The sequence below is a fragment of the Euwallacea similis genome, chromosome 2 (assembly GCF_039881205.1).
Source record: "Euwallacea similis isolate ESF13 chromosome 2, ESF131.1, whole genome shotgun sequence".
NCBI classification, from domain to species: Eukaryota; Metazoa; Arthropoda; class Insecta; order Coleoptera; family Curculionidae; genus Euwallacea; species Euwallacea similis.
Genome location: NC_089610.1, coordinates 816,734 through 833,128, shown reverse-complemented (window position 1 = coordinate 833,128; position 16,395 = coordinate 816,734). Strand labels below are relative to the sequence as shown.

General features: G+C 33.1%; 1 protein-coding gene across 2 annotated transcripts in view; it reads right to left on the bottom strand.

The window, feature by feature from the left end:
* LOC136416965 (pleckstrin homology domain-containing family G member 5) overlaps window positions 1-16,395 on the bottom strand; it is an 88,119-nt gene that overhangs the window by 70,704 nt on the left and 1,020 nt on the right. For both annotated transcript variants that reach the window (XM_066402410.1, XM_066402417.1), the window contains exons 2-5: window positions 8,122-9,137; window positions 3,857-3,944; window positions 3,641-3,764; window positions 2,871-3,063 (exon numbers count right to left, since the gene is read on the bottom strand). In XM_066402410.1, the coding sequence (XP_066258507.1) occupies window positions 2,871-3,063; window positions 3,641-3,764; window positions 3,857-3,944; window positions 8,122-9,093 (1,377 nt within the window). In that variant the 5' untranslated portion in view covers window positions 9,094-9,137. The remainder of the gene's footprint in view (window positions 1-2,870; window positions 3,064-3,640; window positions 3,765-3,856; window positions 3,945-8,121; window positions 9,138-16,395) is intronic.

Here is a 16,395-nt window from a genome sequence, read left to right as displayed (position 1 = left end):
CGCAGCAATGCGGCACGCCTATAGCTGAGTTAAAGCTTGCGGTTAAATTCCAGACCGACTAATTATTCCACAATTACGGGCCCTTTATCCAATATAATAATTGGATTGAACAACTGCGATGCCTGAAATTTAGCCGTATGTGTTTTGCCGATGAACGGAGGAAATGGGGCCGATTATGGGAAAATTGGCAATTGGGGTGTACAAATTCGGTTTGGGATTAGAACAAAAAACGGTGCTTTTTGGTTGGATGTAATCGTTATCGCTATTCAGGAAAACATGGCAAGTCCATTAGCAGAAATGCTTATTCAGGGTGCCCATGTAGAGCTAAAAATAGAGCTGGACATTAATATATAACTTTAAGCTCTAATAACGTCTGAGGGAAATACTAATAAGAATGACTATGGAAATTTATCACGTTAACTTCCCTAAACCAATATAGTCAAAAGAACCGAACCGTTGTCACGCTGACGACTATGCAAAATAACTCTAGAGTTATTAAACTCGGGGTAATTTGTAATGTCTTAATATTGATTTGTCAAGGTTCTTCAGCAATGCTAAAAAATTTTGAAATTGCTAAAAGACAAATTTTCCAAAGGTAATTTGCCCCCTGAGAAATATCTGGGCCAACGCTGCCTTAGCTGAAGTATAAAATATATATTTTATTTTTAAATATAGTATATTTTTAGTAGTTATATAAGAAAGTAAAAATAGCTGCAATTTTCATTAAATATAGAAGATTAAAAATTAAACAAATTTGCCCTCGTCTAACTTGTCGAAATGTTGGTAAATTGTAAGGCTTTAAGGCTATCCCGAAATCTCTCATCTGGACATACGTAGGGGATTTTTTATTTCAATTTAAAATGAATGGGATTGTGAGTTTGAAATACGGTGAACTTAAAATGCATTTGTTACTCATTACGAAAATTACTTTTGAGTGAATCTGTAATTTAGAATTGTCATTATTTCAAGAAATTTCAAAATAAATAGGAGTGCAAGAGAAAATTTTGCAGAGGTGCAATCTATTGGAACGAGAAAATCTAAGTAATATTTGAAAAAATCGTAATATTTTGTTTACTATTTAATAATAATGATTAAAAAAGTATTAAGGAAATTGTCAGAAAAATCTCGGCATTTTTGAGGTACTGTTGTTCAGTTTATTCAACCGATATTCAACATTTATGGCTGAAGAATCATGACAGTAATGTCTTAATGTACACATCCTTTGCGACGAATTCCAAAAGTCATGTTCCTCGTCAACCCATCTAATTGTTAAACTTCAATTAAATGATTAATTTCGAAAACAGGTATCTAAACTTCCAAACCATCGGACAAAAATAAAAATAGTGCCACGTGGCTTCATTATACCTGCAATTAAGTTAAATTAGAATTGTTTTACTTTGCATTTTGGAACAATAGAACAAAGCGTTGAAAAAGAAGATGGAAATTCACGGAGTTATGGAAAACAAGAGGAAGGGAGCAGCTTCCCGTTCTGAGAGAGTATCTATATAAAAAGTTCTCTTTGAGGATTTTTTATATATCATGAATTTTGAATAATGTGGCAAGGGCCATAAATTTTTAACACAAGTCTGAAAAGGGGGTTGAATCGAAAATAGTTCAATATATTTTGGTATTTTTGTATAGATCCTTTTATTAAATGTTTAAATGATAAAACAAGGGGAACATGTTGGCATAAATAGGTCTGAAATTTAACCAGATATTTCTACTGAAAGGTTCACTTTTAACAAAAAAAACAAAATGTAATGTGTTGCACTTAATCCCCCAAAGATGTTATCGATAGACATTTAACTATTCTCGACTTTTTCACAAAATCGAACACGCCAAATTAAAATTGTGCCAATCCCAGGAGGATCTCCAAGAACTTTTCATCCGCATTAAGTCTGCACACGTTCCGAAAACCTTCTCCTCACACTGGAACGGAGTTTAACAATCTTGGAATTTCTAGTGTTATTAAGGACCTTTGTCAAGCCCACAGGACATAAAAAAATATTATAAAAGAGTATTAGACTTTTATTGTTAAGGTCGGGCAAATAACGCTTTAAGAGCTGCCATGTCAAGATGAGGAGAAATAAATCAAACTTTAAGCCGACAAATGTAGTATTTCAACTTCTGAACTTTAAAGTTGAAGGGAAATTGCATCTTCTGTTCAGTATCAGCAGTGAGACGGGTATATTACTAAAGAGTGGGTTAGCATTAATTTCGTTAAATACACTGAGACGAAATGAAACATTTGCAATTTAAAGTTTTGATGAATTGCATATTTTAGTTTGCTGGTTCAGCAATTTCTCTCCTCATTTTCTCCACTAATTTGACAAAAATGTTTTGTCCAACTATACTCCCAAATTTCCTTCCCCCAAATCGTGGGTTAACCACGCAAAAATCCAAAGAAATTAGCTCGCTTGACGAATAACTTCCTTAAAATAGAAAAAAAGGGGTATGGATTAACCTCCAACGACATACGTAGCAAAGTTAGGGCAACTACACCAAAATGGGCGCCCCAAATCATCGAATTACGTGATATCACGCAGGGAAGTTTTTATGTTTCTATAGATAACCGGTCGGCTTTTAGGCGAGATTACTAAAGACTTTTAAATATGACAATGGAAGAACTATTGAGATGAGACCTTAAAAACCACTCAAGCTAAAAAAACAATTAGGAGAGTGAAAAACGTTAAACTCATTCTCAAAACTCCTCGATTTTTCTATACATAATTTTGAATAAAAATATAATAACAAAATAATATTTTTTCAATTTTCACGGGGTAACAGTACTATTCTCCATGCACAATATATTTGATCAAATTCGAAATAATCTACTAAACTATGTCATTTTTTTCTCAAGTTCTACATACCGTGTGATCTTCTCCACGTGATCTTGTACCGATGAAAGTAGCAGGATGTCTGATTTTCTGCCTAGTGGCGTTGTGACGTCTCAGCTTCACATAGCTTCCGGTACTGCTGCCACCACTGCTATTTGATCGAAAACTGTCGTTATCCAGTCGACCATCTTCGGAAGCAACACTGGATTCGCGAAAACGCCGATTTCTAAAAGAAAATATATTTAATTGAAGTTTTTTTACCCCTAACATAGTAAACAATTAATCTCGAAAATCAATGATCTTGGATATATCTTCGTAGAAAGTTGGATCATGTGCAAAAGTAACAAAACTAAATGTCCAAATTATTAATATGTGAAGATGGATCATTTGATACTACACCCTGCGTCTTGTTGTTCATACAAATTCAAAATTTGTCGAATTCAAAGGCACAGTAAATTTAGCCTCAGAAGTTATATTTTCGACATGCCTTCATGACTGTTTAAGATTAACAAATTTTATTATATCTAGTTAGGATTTATTGCCTTCATGCAGGAACACATTCTATAGTCACGCAAAACGATTTGTTTATTACGGAATGTTTACTACTGTATTTCCGATGTTATGCAACTATTTTACATACTAACTTTTTTTAGTCTTATAACAGTTCAACAGTTATAAGAAGAATCCTTTCAATTTGTTCACTATTAACTCATAAAATCTAATGTTTATGACAGCAGAAAATAAAAACCAAAGTAGTCGGAAAGTTTGATTAAACTTATTGATTCACTCTGTATTATACTTACCCAGTACCCGAAATATCATCGTTTGAAGGGCGGTCTGCAAGGAGATCTGAGGAGTGAGGTTCACTGGTTTCCCTGGCAGCATTGTGAAGGGATGGCAACGATATGGCTGGAGAATCTACTAAATCTGTAAACAAATTGTGTTATTAAACTAATTTTGTTTTTTAGATACATTCAGTCAAACAATTAAAATAAATTGAAACTTTCCTTTTTTCTCACCTTGTATGGATCCGATGCTCGACCTATAATCAGGAGTAATAGAGGTATGCCTGGTATAAAGGACGGGCTTCCTTAAATGTGGAGATCCCTGGAAAAGGAAGACTCTATCAACCATAAAATATTTTAGTTTAACTGTTAGGAAATGGAATCAATTATCAATTTTATAATATTTTACTACATTTTGTAGACTTTCTAAAGGTTTCTCCGTACTTGCCAGATTATAACTTTTTTTTATTCTTAATGACACGACTTCCTTTAACAAAAAAACACATAATTTCATTTATTATTAGCCAACGCATTAATATAATGAAAACCAGAGGACAAAAATGAAACGGGGTCCTATTACTGTAAGTACTTTTTCGCGACGAAGGAAACATCAGTTTATCACGATTTTAGAGGATCACTTAAAACTTAAAGAATCGGTAGATATAAAGAGTGACAACGACGAAGTCATGTTTTCCACCCTGAAAAAGTGTTATGACTTCACTATGTTACTTTAATAATGCTAAACATATTTGTATAATCTCACTATCACTAATGGAGTTTGATACACGTAAAATCCCAAGTGAAGAGGTCCAAATATAATTACGACTATTTGTAAATTCCTAGTGGATTAACTAGATAAAGGGAAATTGAATTTTTTATTTTATCATGCGTTTAAACCTCTTAAAACATTAATACAGATAAAGCGTAATATACGCTAATCCTTGTTAGGATAAATTGATTCAGACGTGCAAAATAATAGAAAATTGCGTAAAAGATAGTAAAAATTTAAATTGCCTTGTAAAATAACATGCATATTTCTAACCAATAAAAATATTAATTCGTTGAATCGGTAAATTAGATGTACCAATAATTATGGGACTCTGTAAAAACCAGAAAAGCAAAATTGAATACAGCCACGAATTTCTGTTAGGAGGTACCACATTTCTAACGAAATAAAACGAATGATAATTTTAATTCAAAACGTTCAAATATGAAAAGATGATTCCTATGATTTGTTTGATTTAGGTCCTGTCGAACATACAGTGTGGAAGTTTTGGATAGAACGGTCCATATAACTAAGATGCCGAACGTATGGGGCCAAAATCCTAGGACACTGTCGATTTAAATTTTTTCTTGCGATTTTTTGATGGTAAATTCATGTTTACAGGGTAGTCTAAAAATCAGGTACGACCACCAACTTTGTTTTTTCAAATGGAAGCACCTATTTTTATTTCATTTTGGAATTCTACGCGAAATTCTAAGTGTGTTTCATGTACCATATCCTATACCTAAACGTAACAGGCCTCGAGAAATCTACGATTGAACATATCAAAAACTCAAACTTTTAATTTCTTTTAAAAATTTTTTAGTTCTGAAAAGGATTGATTTAATATAAAGTAGCACCCCCTCATTACCATGTTGATATTAGGGTTATTTAAATGACATTTTTCCTAAATGTTGGATTTGGAGACGAGAGGTAATTGAATGGTCAGCACGATCACCTAACCTCACGGCTTTAGATTACTTTCTATGAAGTTATCTTAAGAGTAAAGTATACTTTAACCAACCAACAACTATCGAAGCCTTAAAAAAAGAATTCGTAATAAAATAAGAACAATTACAACAGCAATGCTTCAAAATGTCAAAGAGGGGTTCATTCATTGTTTTGCTTACTGTCAAGAAGTAGGAGAGATCCAATTTAAACTTTTAATTTAATTGTTGCTTGTTATTTTATTTTGTACTAAACTGGTCCTTTTCAGGACCAAAGGAATTTTAAAATAAATCAAAAGTTTTAGTTTTTAATATGTTCAATCGTAAATTTCTCGAGTCCTGTTGCGTTTAGGTATAGGATATGGTACATGAAGCACACTTAGAATTTCGCGTATAATTCCAAAATGAAATAAAAATAAGTGCTTCCGTTTGAAAAAACAAAGTTGATGATTTTTGGACTACCCTGTATACATGAATTTACCATCAAAAAAACCGCAAGAAAAAATAAAAATCGACGTGTCCTAGGATTTTAGCCTCATATGTTCAGCATTTTAGTTATATAAACTGTTTCATCCAAAACTTCCACACTGTATAAAACTGCGAGCAAATTATTGATTCTTAAAAAGGAGAATTATTTGGAGAGTCTGAACATGAAAATTTGATGGTTTCAGAACGACTGAATAATTACAAATGCCTATTAGGTCGAAACAAAAGGGCAAATTAAATTTGTTATCGTGGTCCCAAGAATAAATTTATACATCCAACGTACCGTTAAGTACATTTATCTGTATGATAAGTAAGTCAATACTCTAAATATCATGCAAGCATCACTCTTACACAATTAATAAATATATTGTATATTAAATTATCTGCAAATCCGCATTCAAAACACCTTATGACCGATCATAAAGTTTTAATTATGATATATACACCGCTCTGGAAGAGTTACTTAGTAACGCATTCCGACAGATGACGCTTGCGTCGTTTTAATTCATCTACTATTGACAGGTAGCGTCATCCAATTTTTTTAAATTACTTTTCACCTAGAATTACGTATATTTGTCAAACATCAAAAGTCTCTTATAAATGTTCCAATAATATTCAATATATTCAGTTTAAAAAAGAGTTTTTTTGCATAAGTTTTTTGCATTTCATTATAGCACGGTCAAATAAAATATTTTGACATTAATTTTGTATTGTTTAACAGTGATTTTGTTTATTTCAGACCACCCAAGAAGATTTTAAGTGTATTGAACTTCCTCCTGGATTTTTTAAATTTCGCTAAACTTATTTTGTTGCAAGGGACCTTCAGAAGATGTATTCTTTCGGAAAGGTCTGCTTAATCTGAAGCGAAGCACTTAATAGGGCATTTAAAAAAATATATTTAAAGGGAAGGTAATTAGCTCGACAATTTTATTGCCTTGGAGAGGTTGGAAAAATTGCAATAAGATCCCTTTAAGAGTTGGTATTAATATTGCCTCCTAGCAGAGATGAGAACTTTACGCCGGGTCTAAATAACTAGGGGAGTAAAGTAATTGAGAGACTCGGGAGTAATGAAACTTAAATGAAGTTTTTTTATAATGTAACGTATATTAGGGAACTGGTACTTCTTCCAAAAACAAATTTTAAAAATCGGAATAAATATATGTATATTATATTAGGAATCTGTTCTTTTCATATTTTTATATATAATTTTTATTAACTTAAAAATACTCTTAGCATAGGGAATAATATTTTTTGGACACGGAAAATTTCTCGTTGGCCCGAAAAAGAAAAATTATAATCACAACTAACCAAAACCGTAATATTTATAATCGTATTAAATTCTAACTGGCCTGACATTTCTGTTAGGACTTGCGACGTATTGTTATATCATGGATTATAGTTATGTTATTTATTAGTTTAAATGTTCAAAGTGAGTTTAAGAAACTGATGTTACGCCCATGGACAACCCCAGCCATTGAGTAATACTGTTGGAATTCCCAGCGTTTAATACCCATCTTCGACTGAGGGAAGTTATTTTATGATTGGGCTTTCCAGCATTATTCTTTGTCGGACTAAAATTGCGAATCTAAATTAAAGGTACCGCCAAACGAATACAATGGCTGGGCTCCAATAAAAGCCCAGCGACCATGCCTCTAAGTGCTACGCTTTAACGCGACAAGGTAGCCTAGAAGTCGCTAATGGGGCCTTATCGGGAGTACGTCTATGGGTGTTACATCTCCGTATCAGTACTTAAGGAGGGTGCGAAACTGAAGAGGCTCTCTTTTCTCGCTACTTTATTACGGACTCGTACGCGCTAGATTTTTCTCGTCAACATTCTTTAAATAACGTATTTCTCGATATTGTATAGTTGTTAATGTTACCAATAAACCTTTGTTAAGTTAAGAAGGTTTAGTTTCTTTTATACGCGAAAACAGTGTCTCTGAGACTGCGAACTCAGGGTGGTCCTTCATAATCGATCAATCCAGTCCACGATCTACGTAGTTCACGGTTATCGTATCGAAAGGGGTGAATCGACCCAACCACGTACACGCGTCAAATTTGGACCACACAGTTTCAATGAAAACTATAAATTCTCTCTCGAGCCGTGCCAAAAAATTAATAAAAAAAACTAATGGCTGTTCGTTGTACATATCCCATTATATCAATACTTAATTTAATGAACCGTAATGTTATAATTTGTAATTTTCTTTTTTTATAGTTGTGTTTGTTGTTTTGCCTCAAGGTTAAACTCCGACATTGTTATTGTTGCGATCAAGTCAATTTATCTTTTAAAAAAATCTTACCTTTTCTCTTAAACTTTGCGTCCTTCCAATGAAACCATTTTCAGTCTTTCCCGGGTTCAAATGTACTGGTTCCGTGTAATTAAATTCGTTCAGGGCATCGTAGTTGATAAAACTTAAATCCTTGTAGCTTACACTAATATCACTTTCCACTAACGATTGCAAAGATTGACGCCACTCTTGCATCTTCTTCTCAGAGAGCACTTCTCTGGAAGGAGTCTTTTCCCTCTTCCTCACATCACGAAAGCTTAAAGACCTCTTCAGGAAGCTGGATGATTCATCCCCTATTGAAGCCAATTTCTTGAATAAAGAGGGCTTTTCCACTTTAGTCATTGCTGAGTTCTGAGCTCCAAGCTCCAAGGCTGAGGCATATTTCCTGGATTTGGTAAGAGGAGTCGGGAAGTTTGGTAATGTGTGAGAGACTGTGTCGTAGCTCTCCGAGTCTTCCTCGATTTTGTGTTCTTTATGTTTGTGTTTGTTGATATGGAAAATAGAGCTGAAAGATAAGCGTTTTTTCTTCTTTTGTTTGATGTCTTTTTTGTCATTAACGTCCAAGGAGTGCCTGTTTAGGGTTGATGTGTTCGAGTTCTCATCAGGAACTTGAGGTCGTATCACCCTCTCACTAACACTGCGCTGCAGTCCTTTTGCAAAACCATTGCAGCATTCGACTAAATTGTCATCATCCCAGTCTTGCACTACAATGGAAGTGGTTCTATTCACATTGCGAACCAAGTTTTCAGTTTCGTTCAGCCTTCGATTTCTACTTATCACAGACACTCCCTCGGCCTTTGTCACAGCAGCATTCAATAGTTCATTGATAATGTTCCCGATGAAGGCGTCACGTAAATTCTTGTCTTCATCTAAAGCCTCAAGTGGCATCTTTTTGTTACCGGCTAAAATGAAGAAGTCGCCTCTTGCGCTAATTCTTCTGCCGTCGCTCCCCACCTTTGAGCCCAAAGCCCTTTCGGAAACCATCGTACATTGTACACATCGAGTTATGGTTTATTGAACTGCATCCACTAACAGAACGAATAATTATTTATTGAGTATATGAGAGTGATGAGAATGTGTCAAGGGCAGCAGCAATTTTGACTAAAAAAAACGTGTCGAGAGAATTTCGAAGGTAAAAAGCCAAAAAAAACCTTTCGCGTGGGTGTTTCAATTTTGTTTTCTCTTGCACTTTCAGTTAAAAAAAATGTAATTTGTTTCGGGGGCCACGTAAACAAAGGTTGTTTATGCTAATTTTGGAGCGAGTTATTGCCCTGCATTAGCATCAATATTTTCGATTGGACATTTGCGTGTGAATTCTGCAATATTAAAAACCTCCGCATTTCGATGCAAAATGCATGATTTCATAGGGCTATGATATGGAAACAGGGGGTAAATTAGTAGTTTAATATTAAAAATGCCATATAAATTCTGGAGTAGTGAAGTTTTAGTAGTTTAAAACATTCGAATGAATTTCATTATAAACAAAAAAAATCCGAGTATAATATTATAGAAATATTAAAATCCAAAAAATGATGGGCACGAAACTTTTCAAATAATAGCTGAAATTTAAACAGCCCACATCTTTACTTAGTAGCTGATTTGTTCGCATCTCTATTCGTTTTCCGATCCTCATTTCGCGAAACAAATTTGTGGCACTCTAGATAAGAAAAAATGCTGCTTTGTCAATTTCTTAAAATTAGTTTGGTTCATATTCAAGTAACTCATTTAAAACTGTAGAAAATGTTTGAAGATTTTGTCACCTTGTCGATTTTAAATACTATCAATTTTGGAAAGTTTAGTCATTCAGGAAATTCAATTAATTTAGTCATACAAGATTGGATTGGTTGAGGGCAGTTCAGGTTAGTTCGGCTCAGGTTCGAAATAATCCATTAAAAAATGTTATAATTTGTGTGGTTATTTGAAAAATTTGTGAAATTTTATTAATCTGAACAATTTGTGAAAATTTTAGCAATATTTACAAATTAGATTGGTTAAGACTAGTTCAGATTGTTCAGGTTACTTGTGAAGACGACTTTGTAAGAAAAATTGCTTCTTTGATTGTTAAAATTCTTATTTACCCTAAGTGTGCTAATGTCATCAAATAATGTTTAGCATCGCCTATCCCGTATCATAATATAGGGGCGGAAACTATTACACTGATCCTGTTAAGTTGACACGTATGTACTTCTGTATATATATGTATTTTCCGTGGCTACTTAAGTGCGTGTACCAGAAAGAGATGATTACATACAACGCAGTTGTTGACGTCAGAGTAGAGTTATAGATTGATACGAATTGTGTGTGACAAACAGACAGATTTAGATAGACAAAATTAGGGATTAGTAGTATAATAAGAATTCGTAGATACGTAGGAAAAAATAAATGAAATCAATTTTTAATGTGGAGTTTTAGGTTTAATGACTTTTTTTGAAGTCACTCCTTAAAAATAAAATCACAAGGTTTTAAATAGCCTATATTTGAACACTCTTTCCTAGATTGGTGTGGTCACCAGGTACTTATGCAAGAGTAATAATAGAAAATTCAACTTGATATATCGAGCAGTAATTGTTTTATTATTTCCATTACCTGTGTAACGAGATAATTGAATTTGCACCTGCAGCAAATTATCAGCGGTTACCCAATTGTGATGTATTACTAACTTTCGCTTCTTCCCTCAATTTTCAATCCGTTAATATCCGCGTTAGTCGTTTTATTATAATAATTTATCACTTATATTTTTTTAGATTTTCTTATTAAAATAACAAATACGCTATAGTTGAACATTTTTAGATTTTTCTTGTCAAGTACTATTTAGCATTATGACGTGACAATTATTAATTCCTTAGTAACTACCTATAAATATGATCTTAACACCTACGCTTTCTAGGAACAATTTGAATACAGGACTATTATGCAAAAAGACTGTAATGATACACGGATCAATTAATGAAGTTTTAAAACATGATTTAGTGGGAGATTGAGTCAGGTGTTCCATTAAAGAAATATGTTTTTAATGTGAATATCCGATACCTGACTACCTGGTAAGTACAGATGGTTCATTATATGCATAGTAAGTAAATTGCAGAGGACGACTGAACAATATGAACTTACTTTAATCAAATAAATATCTTCTTAAAGATTAAAAACTTTTGTTAGAAACATCTGATTGACGAGATAAATTACCCCAGCTTAAGGTTCCCTTATGAAAATTTTAATACGTTTGACTGTTTTTTTTTTAAACTTTAGTTAATTGGTGTTTGTTTTGCTAGATCGTAAATGTGGATTTGTTTAGCTTATTGGAATTTTAAGGGTTAATTTAGATTGGATTAGAATGTATCTTAGCAAAATTCAAAATTATATTATATTTAACTATGTTAACTTTATTAAAATTCAAGCGTGTTGCAGAAACATGATTCAGAGAATTCACACTCCACTAATAAGGAATAACCCACACGAAACGAACTGAATCAAGACTTATTTATTAACTACACACTGTGGCAAAAATGAGTTTTTTCTAATTTGAAGGTGAAAGTTCGAAAATGACCAAACAATTGAGAACTGTACATACGTTATTACCATTATTACATTATTGCCTACGAACCATTTAATGATTTTACAATTTCACCAACAAAATAACGAAACTCATGACGATGTAGTCGTGTGATAAATGTAACTTATCCGTTACGAAAACAAGATAGCAAGTAGGTACTCGAACATTATCGAGATGAATGATTGGGTAAGTCGCCAAATTACGAAACTCATACAATATGTACCGTTGCCAATGTAGTACGTTTCACTGTCTTATAAACACAGTAAGATTTAATCTAAATTACCAAGTCGACTATGGTGGTTACATGCCAAAATATTCGAAAAAAATGATCCAGTAACAGTAAAATCCTCTTATTTTATCAATTCGATTATTTTTCCATACAAAAAAGCGGAATGATTTTGTTCTATTTAAATTTAGTTGTGTTCAGTTCGATTTGTTGTTTTTTACATCTTGTAATCAACCATGGGACTATAATCTCAACTTTTTAAGACCTTTTAATCTCTATTAATTGAGCAATCATGTAGGTTTGTAATCGAGACAGTCCATTGAGAACCAATAATACACAAAGGTGGATTGAAACGATTGAATCACTTCCGTTCTAATACTACTCATTCCGAAGTCATTCAAAGTGGCAAGTTGGCCTTGAAAATGTGCCAAAAATAGGAAAGTAACAACCGTCATTAATCCATTAAGTCCTGGACCAACCCGAAGCGAATCTGTGTAGGTGAACGGTGGCTTAATCTTTCGGACAATTAACTATATTGCGTAGGCGGGGTTGGATATTTAACCGCAATTGCATCGTTGTTTTGGGTAAATGAACGCGTTTTTATTGTTTTCTGCTACGTGCCAAACAACACACTTCGACTTTAATTGAGAAATTAAATAGGAATGGAGGAAAAGCTACGTTTTCCTCTGAGCTCTTGTTCAGTTCGGCGAAAATATCATTAAAAATGGTTCGGACATAATCAGCGACTTTATATCCGTTGTAAACATTTATAAATCAAACACGTATTGGACGCTTGAAAAGCCGTGTTTACGTCAATGCCGTAAAACGTGGTTGTATAGAGGGTATTAATTTTTGATACAACTCAACGATCAAGTTCATCGGTATATCGGTCAATATGCCCAAGTTTTATTGAGCCGTTCGTTGATGAATTTGATGAACTGTGATGATGTGAAATACGCCATTATGAGCCTTATTCGTAACAGCTTTTATGATATCCCCATTATTGAATTTTATGAAATAACCAGGATTGAAGTATTTGAACGTCTTATGTAAGTAATAATAGAGTCGAACATCTAAATATTTGTAAAACCGTATTTTGTATTTTGATTTGTACTTAGATTGTCGTGCGATTATGGAAATTTTGAGAAACTATGCAATCACGCCACAGTTTTCCATAAATATTGAAATATTATAATGTGGAGTTTTACAAATTAATTAGAAAAACGTTTTTTGTAAGAATTTGACACCAAATGTGCCACTAGTTTCATGAAAATTCAAACGCCAATGACATAGTATTTGTTGTATATTTAGCACTGCAAAAGTTTTCTGTAATTTGAAAAACATGCATTTGAAGCCAGTAAAAGCAGTGGTGTACAGATCAAAATTTTCTTAAAGATAAAAACGTGCCAACAAACTGAATAGAAGATAAAAAAGTGCAAAATTGCTGTATCTTAAAATGGATTTTGACACGAGAATTATAATTTTTAGCTCTAGTCGAGTTTCAACTTATTGAAATGTTCAGTAATTTTTGGCCTCAGCGGGATCTATACTTCTTATCTTATATATTATATATCCTATAGATAGATAGATATCTTATCTTATATATTATATTCATATCCCACTATTTGGTCTATCTATTGACTGTTGATCATCTTCAATGTCATATTCAATGAATCTCTTAATGACTCTGTTGCTTCTATGTCTACTTAATAAGAACTGGTTTGACTTTAAATTCAATTTCTGGTGGTACTGATTCAATTTGGTGTTTATTTTGCGATTTATGATCATTTTAAACGTTCTGCAATCAGACAATCTGATCTAGATATTCCACTGCATTTAGTTCGCTTAATTGAAACCAATTGCCGATCGGTCACACTTAAATGGGACGGAAACGGGAAACCTAGCAAATTATTAGACACAGGGCTTCCCAATCGATAAATTTGAACTTGGGTCATTGCACGCAAACGACTTGCAGATAACGCCAATATTATGCTTTCGCTTTTTTCGTCTCATGCTCAATTTTCATAAAATTGAAAGTCGAAAGCCGTTTATACGTGCGTGACTTTTCTTCACACATCAACAACATGTTTCAGTTCTTTTTGCCTTACGAAAATCGATTACAGGTCCAGCTCCAAAAGATTTTAACTCCGAAAGTGTACACGATGAGTAACCGGCAGAAATCGTTCAATGTCAAAGAAATCCCTGGATATTTTCAGGTCCAGAAATATGACTGTCATTCACATCCAGTGTTGGCAACGCTATTTAGCGTTACGATGACGGAAATCTTTATTTGCAGGTTGAATAGAGAGCTTAATTTCTGCAGAGTTAGAAAACTGAAATACGATTTTTCCCCAAGTTTGCATGTTAAAAAAATAATGAAAAACAAAGGTAATGAATGAAATTCAGAGTGAAACGTTTTGAAATAACTTTCAGACCTATAATGTAGAGTAGTGGTAGAAATTTTCAACTACATTGGCTAGAATTTTACTTAATTCGTGATCTCAAATTTATGTTATTTTATAAATATATATCTACATCAAATTACGGTTAGGAGTTCACCCTGCTCCATACTTCTTATCGCATATATTTAATTTTAACCAACACCAACAAACGAGCAAAGATTGGTAAGAAAAAACTTATTTATCCGCATTTATTTACACCAGAATCTTATTACAATTTATAATCTAATCTGAGTCATGTCTCTTTGTTTATTGAATTCTTATAGAAACCGAGATCTTGAACCACAAGTTTGCTTCAATTATTCACTGAGAAAATTATCACAAATATTTTATATACGTATATTAACAGAGATAATGCATCAGATTAAATCGACATCCACTTTAATCAATAACGCAGCAACCATAAGGATAATTCATAATACGTAGGATCAGGCAGGTTAACTCAGGTTAGTTATGCATTAATCAACGCCATCTTGAGGGTTAACAAGTGTTGATTATATTGAATTTGTCTCATAACCGGGGTTGTTACGTTTAAAACTACTGACAAAGACTATTTGCTCTGAAGGTAAAGTTTCAGTGATCATTTATCCATTATACAGGGTGTCCTAGGTTTGGTGATCAAGATTTCAGAAACGATAACGATAACGTTGTCAAAAAAAATTATTTGTTATTTCTGACTTTTCAAAGCATTTTACACCAAATTTTTATGATGTAATTTTTAATATTTAATTAAATTACATCATAATATTTATGATGTAAGTAAATATTCGGAAGAGCTATAATTTTTATTTTAAAAATTATATATTTAACTCTTCCATAATAGTTGAAACTTAAGTCATATTTTAAACAAGTTTATAACCAAGTAAGCGCTGCTGTAACAAATTAAAGACAGGTGTTTGTTTAAAAGTAAAAATAGCATGTTTTTTCCAACCCTGCTCATAACAGTATTTGGTTTACGTTTTAAGTACCGCGACGACAAGTCCCTATACTTCAGAAGCAGACTGTTTGCGTCTCCGTAATTAGACGAAAGGCCTAAAAATGAAACAAAGGATCGTACCCACCTACCGAAATAGATATGTATGTTTAGCAGACTAATTACACTATATTAGCATATCATGTTGACATCAAGAAAGTTCTAAAAGCCATCGAAAAATTTATGTTTTGTGGTTCTTAGTACGACCAGAAGCTTGGAAGCAAGAAAATGAAAGGAAGTTTGTTCGCAAAAAGTAAATTTTTAACGTGGCGGTTCGATAATTGAAATAAAAAAGAAAATAAATATAAGTTTTACGGCAAAAATTTCATACTCTAAAAATTACAGAATAATTACTAATTTTGCTCATTTAAATTCAAAGTTGTCGTGGCTATTCGTATCGACATATAACTCAAAACTAACATCAACTGTTGCGTAGCATGTAACCATCCTTTTCTATTACACGCTCTTGACTGAATACAAAAGATATAGCGCATGTGACCATCCACATATTGTACTACTCAGCGAAGTAAGATCAATGCTATACAGTTTTCGTCTTAGTTTAACCTCGTATAATAAACACAGGGAGCTATGGAATGATCGCTAAGGGTTGATGGCGCTGGATATGACGTTAGTGGCATAGCACAGTGGCCTATTTGATAATTTTTCTTATTCAGAGTACCAAATTCGTTTCTACATGCGTCAACCTTGATAACGATAAAAGATTCGAGAAAATTGCCGCCTTAAATCAATGGTGTGAAATTAAATTTGTGCTTTGGGCATTTCGATTTCCCGGTAGTATTTGGGGAAAAGTTCCTCCAGTGGTAATTAGGGAATTGTTTTTTTGGCATACATTATTGCTTACATACTATAAATAATACTGTGACAAATTATTAATAGTTTTATAATCTCATTTATCAAATAATCCAGGCAGTGTGGAAATAGATTTCCCAAAAACCTGTCGAAAACGTTATTTGCTCGGTCGCCTTGAGACAAATTTCAATGTTCGATGTTATCAAATCGATTGCTGCGATAAAAATAATAAATTTAACTGCGTTTCTTTTGTAGCTACTATTTTGAT